Source organism: Mastacembelus armatus, chromosome 16 (assembly GCF_900324485.2).
Source record: "Mastacembelus armatus chromosome 16, fMasArm1.2, whole genome shotgun sequence".
Classification (NCBI taxonomy): domain Eukaryota; kingdom Metazoa; phylum Chordata; class Actinopteri; order Synbranchiformes; family Mastacembelidae; genus Mastacembelus; species Mastacembelus armatus.
Genome location: NC_046648.1, coordinates 16,556,485 through 16,567,801, shown reverse-complemented (window position 1 = coordinate 16,567,801; position 11,317 = coordinate 16,556,485). Strand labels below are relative to the sequence as shown.

At 43.1% G+C, this 11,317-nt stretch overlaps 1 protein-coding gene across 6 annotated transcripts; it reads right to left on the bottom strand.

Annotated features, from left to right (window-relative positions):
• Positions 1 to 561: 561 nt before the first annotated feature.
• Positions 562 to 10,052, bottom strand: LOC113136198 (zinc finger protein 865). Of its 6 annotated transcripts, none has more exons than XM_026316779.2 (4): positions 9,657 to 10,052; positions 9,095 to 9,222; positions 4,761 to 7,277; positions 562 to 4,514 (listed from the first exon to the last, which is right to left on the bottom strand). In XM_026316779.2, the coding sequence occupies exons 3-4, from the start codon at positions 6,832 to 6,834 to the stop codon at positions 2,140 to 2,142; spliced, it is 4,449 nt and encodes a 1,482-aa protein (XP_026172564.1). In that variant the 5' UTR covers positions 6,835 to 7,277; positions 9,095 to 9,222; positions 9,657 to 10,052; the 3' UTR covers positions 562 to 2,139. The 6 variants fall into 6 exon arrangements, with proteins under 6 accessions (XP_026172564.1, XP_026172565.1, XP_026172566.1 ...); XM_026316780.2 differs by having other exon boundaries at positions 9,110 to 9,222; XM_026316781.2 differs by having other exon boundaries at positions 9,661 to 10,052.
• Between the last annotated feature and the right edge of the window lie 1,265 nt (positions 10,053 to 11,317).

The window sequence follows — 11,317 nt, the reverse complement described above, 5'->3', positions numbered from 1 at the left end:
ATGGGTGTATAATTATATATATATATATATATATATATAAAATCACCATTCTCAATGCAGCATTTGTTTCTAAATTCACATTACCATGTTCTATATTCAACTCCATCAAATGCAGGTCTTGCTGAAACTAAAACTAACGTTGTTGATGTCTTTAAATTACCAATATCACAACTGTAACTGCTTTTTCATAAAATTATTAATTTGTTATCATTAAAGGGCAGCAGTAACAACTCGTCTTTGTAGTGAATTTGTAGTAAATACAAATTGCATGAACTGAATTATGCTTTTGAACCACATCAACATTTCGATGGTGACATTTTATTTAGATGTGGTTAAATTCAGCCAGTCATGATTACCGAGCGATGCTCAATCTTTTTGTTTACTTTGGGGCATTAATCCTGTAGTAAACAGCAGACAGGCACATAATTCACAGCCACACAACACTCTCCAGTCCACCCCCCTAGCAGTGCAAAATCCATGAGACTGCCACACTCATCCATGCCAGACCAAGAGTACAGTATAAATGAGTTGCTTACTGCCATCTTGTGGAGCTAGGAGTGAGAAGTTTTATATATTTATTTCACGTGTAATGATAATACTGTATTTTTCATGACTGAAAACATTTCATTACCCTGGTATTACCTGGCCAATAACATTGGTAAACCTAAAAAGTATAATGAAATTTACTGGTGGTGTATCAACTACATCCTGAAATCCATTTAATCCACAGGGTGATATGAAATTCACATAGGACACAGTGCTAAATAGTTGTAAAATTTCAGTGATGACTTCGGTGACAGTTACAACTTATGTTCAATGACTAGCAATTTGTGCCATATTTTGGATAGTGCAGTAGGTAACTTTTAATCAGAAATGAAAACAAATGATTACACTTAAGGTTTATTCATTGCTGAAATATAATCAACTACTGACTTCTCAGTAAATAATGTGATAGAAATCTACTAAAACTATCATTTTTCTTTAGAAGAAAAAACAAGGCTTGACAGGGGTATGAACATTTCATAGGTGAATAAAGTGACATGATGTACTTAAAACCTATTTTTCTTTAGAAGAAACCAAAAGGCTTGACAGTAGGAATATGATTGCAACTCAGCAAAAAGTAAAAGGGGTTAAGAATAAAATTGGCATGAAGACTGATTGGGTTACACACATAAATACATGGAATATTACATTTGTCTCTATTATGATAGGTCCTTGTCTTAAACACACGGTGAAGTACTTTAGAAATAATCACTGCTAAAAAGAGCATACAAATAACATGAGATAAACATGTGTTACAGTCCACTTGTTTGACCTGTTTTCAATCTCTTGGTATAAAAGCTAGGAATATCTCAAATAAATGACAAAGTAAACTTAAAAAGCAAGGCTTTTTGTAAGTTTCTTCATTTTGGCAGGAGAGGGATCCTTGTGACGCTAATTATCAGCAACTCCGACACTGTATCTATATGTGATTAAATCACTAGGGAATATAGATTAACTTTCGAATCAAGTTTACACTACCAATATCTGGGGATATACTGAATAAACCATCACATACTGTAGGAGTGATTTCACAACCTCAGCAAAAAACTTGACCAGAGAACAAACATGCACTGACAAACTATCAACAAAGGTCTTTGCCCCCATATCCCTACTCCTAATAAATGCACTTTACATTTTAAAAAAAAAAATCCTCAGAGCCTCTAAGTGAACAACAACAAGACAAGGTACACAGCAGAGACGTTTATCATACAGCAAGAGGTGTAGCAGGGATTCTAGTTATGGGGAAGAGAGATACATTAGCAGGTCATTTCACCTAAACTTGTCTAGTAACTGCACAGTGTCAGCCAAGCATAGTGTCAATGCACTTAAGGGGTTAATGATCCTATGGAAACAGTCATGTCTTTGAAAACACCTTCCAATATTAACTGGAAGAATTTATGGTGATATCTTATAGAATGCTCTACAGCAGTTGTTAACACACTCATTCTAAAATTTAGCAGAGTACAGGTCAATAGAGACATGAGGCAAAATCTCCTAAAGGCAGTAGATGCCTTTTTAAGTCCCTTTTATCACACCCTACAATTTTTGAACTGAAATATCCCTCTTTTATGACACTGTTTTCAGATACCAGGATGCTCAGTATCTGTATGGTCCCTGTAGGAATGGCATCTCCCCCTGACCTTCACGGGTCTGTCTTTCTCCTGATCTCTTTGAAAGCTTCAACCGTTTAGCATCTCCTCGCTGCAGTCCTTTAGCCCTGCGGCGGCAGGACACCTTGTGCCTGTAGAGAAGTGTAGCATTCCAGAAGCGAGCAGAGCAGCGTCGGCAGGAGAAAGTTCCTCTGGCACGATGGGAGGCCCGATGGATGAAGGCTGCCAGAGGCCCTTGAGACTGCTTCCCACATACACTGCACTTTAGTCGCTCCTGTGTGGTTGATGCTTTTGGGGGGTGTTTAACTGCCATATGGACTAGAAGTCCCGCTTTACGGGAAAACACAGAATTCGGACATATAGGACAGCCAAAACGTTTAACAGGGACTTTGAGAGACGACAGGATCTGCACCTTCATTCCTCCAGTGTTGACAAGCTTATAACCACCACCACCACCTGATCCTCCTCCATACCTAATTGTCAAGCGGAGAGAGCCTTGCTTTTTATTTGACTGCCCTCTTACTGTACAACTTATCTTTCTCGTCTTTTTGCTTCCATCGAATCTGACTAAATCTTGGGATTCCCATTTATTTTCCCTCCAATCTCTCCTGTCGGACTTTTTTTTTTTCTTCTTGTGTCGTCTCATTTCATCATGTGATACCTGGATGTTGCAGTCAAGGTGCTGGTGGGACTGCGTACCTGACTGATATGAATGATGGTGCGAGAGATGGTGATGGTGATGCAGATGATGATGTTCAGTGGAGGGCAGTTCCGTGAGGGGCTGGAACGGAGCTGTAGTGTGAAGCGTACGACTACGAGATCCAGCTGGGTATATGTGCTCTCCTTTCACCCCAGCTGGGGAGTGTGGGTGCTGGGGGGGCATGATCGTAGAGTTCGGAGGAAGAGGCTGCGAGTAAGATGGGGCATTAGAGGCTGAGGATTGAGCTGCTGCAGCATCATAAAAGAGGGGAGAGTAACCAGCTGGAGGTTGTGGAGGTGCCTGTTGGTGGCTATGAGTAACAGCAGTAAGACTCTGCCCTCCATGGCCTTCTGTGGAAGGAGCCATCTGCAGCAGGGCATTGGTGGCCGCCTCGCTTTCTGATGCTGACTGATTAACATCATTCCCACCTCTGCTGTCTCCAGACCCACTGCTGCCTTCTTGTGGGTTAGATGGTTCCGCGCGGGTCATCCCATGTTGTGACTGCCTGTGTCGGGTGAGGCTATTGGAGTAGGCAAAAGCTTTCCCGCATACTTCACAGCAGAAGAGCTTTTCACCACCCCCTTCATGGACCGTCTGGTGATGAGCAGTCAGATGGAAGTGATGGCGGAACGACTTCCAACAGATAGCACAGGTGTAGAGTCGAGGTGGAGGTGGGGGCTGTGGTTGGGGTGGGGGTGGAGGCTGGGGTTGGGGGTTTGTGTCTTGAGGCTTGACATCTTGAGAATAGGAGTAATAGGAGGAGGTGCTTGGTGCTTGGTTCTGACTCCTGTCTTGGGCTACGCTACATTGAGGGTTTGGGTTAAAGCTGTTAAGGGTCTCCGCAGCTGGTGTTGTGGGCACCTCCTCCAGCTCCCCTTTCTGGTGGAGTTTGCTGTGCCGCCTGAGGCTCTGGGAGTAACCAAACTCTTTCCCACAGATGCTGCATTTATAATTTTTTGCCCCAGAGTGGACTGTTTGATGCTTACTAAGGTGAAAAGCCTCTCTGAAATACTTTCCACAAATAGTGCAATGATGGGGCTTTTCTCCAGTATGGATGCGGTCATGTCTGCGTAGGGTCTCACGACGTGCAAATCCCTTGCCACAGACACTGCAGAGGTGAGTACGTGGGAGCCCACTGGGTCCCATTCTGGGGGTGTATTGCCTACGTTTGGGAGGCTGTCCACCAGCTGCAGGATCTTTCTTAGCTCTGGGTTTGCGGGGACGTTTTGGTTTGGCAGTTGGATTCTGTGGATTGCTGCTCATAGCCTCCTGGCTCCCACCACCTCTGAAATTCTTATCCATACCAGATGTGGATGAAGGTGAGCCCAAAGGACCTAAACCAAGACCACCTAGTAGACCTCCTATAATGTCTCCCCTGTCATCCCCTCTATTTCCATTGTTACTAGCTGCTGTTATTGCAGAGATTGCATTATTGACAGAGCTAGTGACATCATCCTCTGAGTCATCCAGTAGAGAAGAAAGGGGCAGGTGGGGCTGTTGCTGCGGATGGTGGTGCTGGTTGTGGCTCTGAGAGTGTGGATGCAGTGTTGGGGCCAAGGGTGCCTTTCTCAGAGCTGGGCCCGCCATCCCGCTTCCACAGGGGGAGGCACCAGAGTAGCATGGAGATGGATTACCTTGAGAACGGTGGTCATCATGGTAGCCTGTGTAACGATTCCGAGAGTAGTCAGTGGGGTATTTACCATCTGTTCTGTCCCTGTCATTTGAATTCCCTCCCCTTCCAGACTGAAACAGACCATCACATCCTAAACCTGATTTTGGTTCTCCTTCCCCAACAATGATAACACCATCTTCTTCCTCAGTTTTCCCATAAATAACCCCTCTATTGCTTTGATAAGTACCCCCTCCTCCATTACCTCCTCCACCCCCTCCCCCGACTCTGTCCTCACCATCATTTCCTGTCTTGCTGCCCCGCTGTTTGGGTCCCCTACCTGGCTTGCCGCAGGTGCCTGAGGCAGCATGGTTGAGTAGAGAGGTGCTCTCACGGAAGGCACGACCACAGGCAGGACATCGGAATGGCTTTTCCTCATGTATCTTCTCATGACGTGTCAGTGACTCTCTACGATTAAAAGCCCGAGAGCAGGTGGAGCAGCCATATGGGCGGGCTGAAGAGTGTATAACACCATGTTGCAGGAGGTGCCCTTTTTTCTTAAAGCCTTTGCCACAATCTGGGCAATTAAATATTTTATCTGGGCTTGGACAAGAATTGGATGAGGGTTGGGAAGTTTCTTGGGTCGAATGGGGAAGGCTTGGGTCAGACTGTGTTTTAATGTGGACGGGGTTTGGGCCAGTAGTGGCAGTATTGCTAGTACCTGCAGTGGTTGGCTCATGCATGCGCAAATGCCTGCGAAGGCTTGAAAGATGAGGGAAGCTTTTGCCACACTCCCCACAGCTATAAATGGGCTCTGTACCAGAGTCTGTGGGGTTAGGTTGCATTGAGCTCTGGTTATCAGATTTAGAAAGGTGAGAATCATTAGTAACTAGTACTGAGGCAGCAGTGGAAGAGGGAGCAGATGAGGAAGAGGAAGAAACTACTGATGAGGATGAAGATGATGAGGCAAGAAGAGATGATGGATCTCCACCCATATTTGACATTGCAACCCCACTGCCAATTAAAGCTGGAGGCTGACCATGACTAAGTCCTCCATTACTACTTGTGTTGGGATTACCACTGTGGCTACCGTGGCCATGACTACCGCTGTTATTACTACTGCTATCAGATTTTCTCTGTGGCAAATAGCCGGCCATAGCTTTCTTCCTTCTACTGCTACTACTACCGCTACTACTACTTCCACCTCCACTGCTTTCCCCTTTACCATCATCCTTAGATAAGGATAAATGAAGTGGCAAAGGGAGAGGCAAACCTGCTTCTTGCTGCATCAAAGAAGCTATCTGATTTGATGATAATACAGGGATGCCCTGGAAGTCAAACCCACCCAGCGATGAAGGTTGGGAGCCTGGATGGAGCGGGTGGTGAGGATGAGAATGAGTGTGAGGATGAGTAAGGGTGTGCGGTGGAAGCTGTTGCTGCTGGGGAGGCTGCTGTGGAGTCTGCTGTGGCTGGGGAGTGGCATGGCCATGTGAATGAGAAGAATGCAAAGCAGGAGGCGGAGCAAGGCTAGTACTAGGCTCTCCACCTGTCTGACTTAAACCAATCCCTAAGTGGTTATGGGTTCCCTGTTGAACAAGAAATTGTTCTAAACTAGCATTAGCAGGCACCCCAGAAAGGAAATACTGATTAGCAGCTAACATGCAACTAAACTGTTGGTGAAGGCTTCGTGCATCAGACTGGGTCCCAACTAACTGGTGTCCCAGTGAGCTGACTGCACTGCTGCTAGAAGGGTTATTTGAGGTGGCCACAGAGGTTGAAGGGGAAGGAGAAGAAGAGGAGGGACCAGGTGATGCTTGGGGGACAGAAAGGCCAGGATGCAGAGGAGGAGGGGGTGGAGGTGCTGATGTTACTAATCCTCCTAATCCCCCAGCACTCCCACTACTGCTACTTCCCCCAGCAAAGTGCTCAAAGCGGCCTACACCTGGGTGTAACTGCTCCTGTGCTAGTGCTGCCTCAGACGGATGGAAAGAGCGCAGGAACTGTGGGTAGCCTGAAGAATGACTTGAGCTGCTGCTGCTCATCTTGCTTGACTTTGAACGAGAGCTCTGAGATGAGGAAGGCTGTTGTTGTAAAGGTGGGGGAGGAGGGGCACTCATCTTGGCAAAAATGGAGGCAGAATCAGAAAAGGCGTTACCTCTAGACCCCTGCAGGGGGCCCAAGCCAAGTCCAGACAGAAGCGCTCCAGAAGACTCAGCCTGCTGCTGCTGCTGCTGCTGGAGTTGATGCTGGTGAAGCTGCACTTGCTGTTGATGTTGTAGCTGTCGATCTAAACCAAGGCCTTTGAACTGGTGGGCCTGGTGCCCACTTAACATCTCTATAATGTCCAGATTGTATTTTCCAAATTGGAACATTTCCCACTCACTGGCACATGGGGTTACTGGGGCCAAACCTCCAGCACTAGGAGCGGCAACAATGATCCCACCACTGATGGGTGAAAGACAAACTTTACCCTAAGGGTGAAGTTATGCTACTATTTATTTTCTAAACTACTTCAACGTCAGCTTAAATCTTAAGTTCGTCTTTGCAGACTGTTTACTTCTGGCGATGTTTACTCCCTCTTGATCATCCGCTGCCCACACTCTACTTCCAAAATGAGTAACCAGGAAGACAAGTTTACGGTCAAGGGTTAAGTGTCTTTTTGACCGGCAGATGAGTTCCACCTAATCTTAAAATGTATTAGTTTTACTGAGAAGCAGTTCAAGTATCGTCTTGTTTCCTTTGAGAGAAACACCGATGACACTTTCGTTCATCTAATCAAGAATCCTCATCCACGTCCAGCCAAGACGTCCTATAGCTGAAACAACAAAATTCAAACAGGGATGAAAGTCACAGAGAGGAAGACTTAGGTGGAACCCAAGTCTGTACTGTATGATAACAAAATACAGTATTCTTAGTAGCACACCTTAATGGGAACAATAAAAAAATTCCAGTCAGTACTGTTATTACAGGAGACAGTAAGACCCAACCACTAAGGTAATGTTAATAATAAAATATATTGGCATTAAGTTTAAAATACCCTTACTATAGAGATAAAAGCTATTTTCAAAATTCCTCCTGTATACATACGTAATTCACAGCAAGCTTCTACCACTGTGGCAAGTTAGCAGTGAAAGGAGTTAGACGTTGCTTGTTAAACCAAGCTACCTCAGAGACAATGACCCAATTTAATCTATTACACACTGGCTGGTTGTGGCAGTGTTGTAAAACCACATTAGACCACAGATCCTTGGTTCTGGTTAAATACAGGTGTGTGTATGTAACTGATTCTTTGGATTATACTGACACTACTTTCGCTTATGACATCCCTATTACATTTTATCACTTCTGCTGTCACAATTCACATCATGAATTTAAATTATTACCACAAAGACATTTACACTTTTTCTCAGACTACATTGTGTGTTAACAGAATATCCTCTAAGCAACGATTAAAGAATACATTGCCAATTTCATTAGAAACAGTTCTTAGTAGTTCTCACTGTAATCTGTGTTTCAATTATTGGTCCATCAATAAATTAATGACGACATGTATTACACTGTGGCTTTTACTCTATATATACATAAGGTTTGTTGCTTTTAGACTTTTAATAGTCAAAATGTGACTTGTTCATCGCTAATATGTTGACAAAATTTTTAAAAATCAGTCATCATGATGACAGAAACAAAAGACCCCTGAGTTGATGATACATAATCATCAAATATAAGCTCAGGGTGATGTGTTATTCAGTCTTAAGAATAACCAGTTTCTAATCATATTTATGAACAGCTTTAAAACCCACTGAGACTCCAGGTTTTCCTTTTCAGCATGGAACTATTCACTAGTTATTACAGTGAAACCAAACATCAGAGAGCTGTATTAATGTATTCACATCCAGGATAACCTGTCCTGCAAGAACTGTTTATGATTCAGTCCTCCTTTAGACCTTAGATGATCACCTTTTTTGATCCGATGTGCACCATGATCACATCATTGAGTGTTCTTTATTTGTTTATTACCAAATAGTCCTTAAGGCATGTACTACATACATACTGTGTTCAATACAGTGTTGAATTCTTAGTCTGAAATCTGTCCCCATAAAGTCAAAATACTTCATATGGGATTTTCTGTTGCAGTAGCGGGCAATCACCTAAACAGCCATAATGGAGGTAGTTACACAGGTCTATATGGGTGTGTTGCTGATTTGAAGTTTCATTTTTGTCAATTTTTTTTTAGGCATTAGTAAATAAAAATAAATGTTTACTGAGTGCATGTATAACAATACAGATGTATCTTGGGGATTTTGGCATAACTTTAGGTGTATTTGCATCTGTATCAGTCTGCCGATGTGTGCACTGGTCAGCTCTTACACTGCTTTTCTTTACAACACCTAGAACTCCAACTACCAACAAGATGAGGTTAATTCTATACAACAGAATAATAAATCTGTTTCACGGCACTTCTCATTGCCAAAAAGGAGAATATCAAATGTAACTGTTGCATTATGCATAATTCATGAACTTCATAATTCTCAGTTCTTGTTTATATTAAAATTCCCCATTAATCTACTCTGAAAAGCCTAAATATACCCAGGCTACAGCACACCCACTTACTTTGAATCTCGTTTTGCTCACCTCTTACAATCTTACCGTTTCTTCTGATCGATGCGATGAACCTAGAGGGGAGTGAGTTCCCCTGGCAGATGAGGGAGATAAACTATGGCATATTTCACTGCCGCTCATTTTAAAGTAAAGTCGCAATCCTGTAAAAAAAAAAAGAAAAGTAAAGAAAACAAGGAGAGAGCGAGAGAGGGAGAGAGCAGAAACGTTCAAATTAACATCAGCATCACACTCGGCGCACAATGTAAACACAGGCGCAAGTAATAACGGATGCACTTGAGGCGGCATCCTGTAATAGTATTGGCTAACATTTGGAGAAAAAAAAAGAAAAAACATTGGACGCGCTTGCATGCAAAACTTCACGGTTCTTCTGAACATCATATTTTAGACGAGCTCTGCGTGTTTAGCGATTTGGTGCCACACACAGTCTTAAAAAAAAAAACATAGCTGAGAGCACTGTTGCTAACGTTAGCCATCGTTACAAACCTCAATAATAAAAGCATGCCGACTGCCGTTAACGCTACGATGCTAGCATTAGCATATACATCTGTGTAACCTATATTCGGGAAATGTTTACCTACGCATCCAGTTGCAGAGCACAGCTGCAGATGGATGAGGCCTGTCACGCCTTCTTCTAACTGCCTAGCTAGCTATCGTCCGCTTCCATTTCTGCGTGCTGTTTTCCAGTCGTTAGCCAGAGCCATTTTCACTGATGCTGAGCTGGGTGATCGCTTGCTCCGTTACCCCCAGAAATCAACGCCGACGGACACCGCAGCCGCCTCCTCGCCATTTGACTACGACGGTCTGCGCTGGCAGGGAGCTTTTTGCTAAACGCTTCGACGGCCGAGAGAAATTTGGATGGTCGGTGATAATATTTTTGGGTAAAAGTGAGTGACGTGTGCTCCCTTAACATTGGTCCTTTCCGGCCCTTGTAATATTTCCGGGTAGCACCGGCGGGGCTCACGGACGGGCTGTTTAGGGCTCATAACGGATTCGCCGCTTGGTTACATGCGGGGTTAAAACGAGGATCCTCGTCCACTATAAGATGCACGTTCAGATGAACTGTGCCCGTTTCACTACTACACACCTGAGTCCGATTATTTTACAAGTTAACCAGTCTCAGTGGGAGGTTGAGGTCTTTTCCCCAGGCTGCATAATGGCTGATGCATAATAGGCCTATTATAATCTAGTGATATGATATTTTTAGGCTGTAACATTTAATGAAAATGCATACCATTACATGAAAAGTGAAAATGGAACAATAATTATGCAAACCTTAAGGTTCTCTCCGTACTAGTGATTGAAGCTATTACTAATTGAAGTTGCAAAGGGCAAATAAAATGACATAACCTGCAAAACTTTCAGCCATATTAAATGTTGCTTAGTGTTGTTTAATTAACATAAATTATATCTTCCCAGTCAATGTTGTTCACCGCTCCCAATGAGTACAAGTGAAGATTATCTTTTAATCAACAAATATCCTATCAGTGTTTGATCAATATCATGTTTAGGAGCTGCTTAGTAACTATTATTATATCAGCTAGGTTCTTCCAAAGCTGTGGAAAAAGTGGAAAACCCAGTATCTCAACTTCTGATTAAATTATTATTTATCATCCTATAGCGTTCTGTATCTACGAATTGATTAAATCATTTATATCAGAGATATGAATAATTCCAGCTCTGTGCATCTCTGATTTTGTAAAGATGTAATCATGGCTGTGTTATATTAATCATGTGCATGGACTATGTAGGGCGCTGAAAATTTAGACTATTAAAGGTTCTGAAAACCTTTGTTCACACATATACATTTAAAATATGAATTTGTCCTTTCTTTCCTCCTTGGTCATGTCTCCTTCATGATTTATAGAACATTGGGTTTTACTTTACACAGCAGATGTAATGCATTAGTTTAAATGGTTGCAGGTGTTAGTTAGGAATTTGTTGTATTACACTACCAGTAAAGCTTTCATGCACTGTTTGTATAGGAGCTGATGAGCCAGTGAACCTCCTGGTGGTGAAATGTGCACATTACAATGACTATATGCCCACACAGGAACAGCCTGTGCCTAAATCAAACATAATAATTTTTGTGCCATTTTTGTTCCTGACTGTAAAAATCATTTCTGTATCAGTACAATGTCTGTTCTTTCAGCTAAGCCGTCATATATCCCAGTGCAATAAATGTATTCACAGGAGGGTTTAAATATGAGCTTCATAGCCCTTACCTCACTGTAAGGA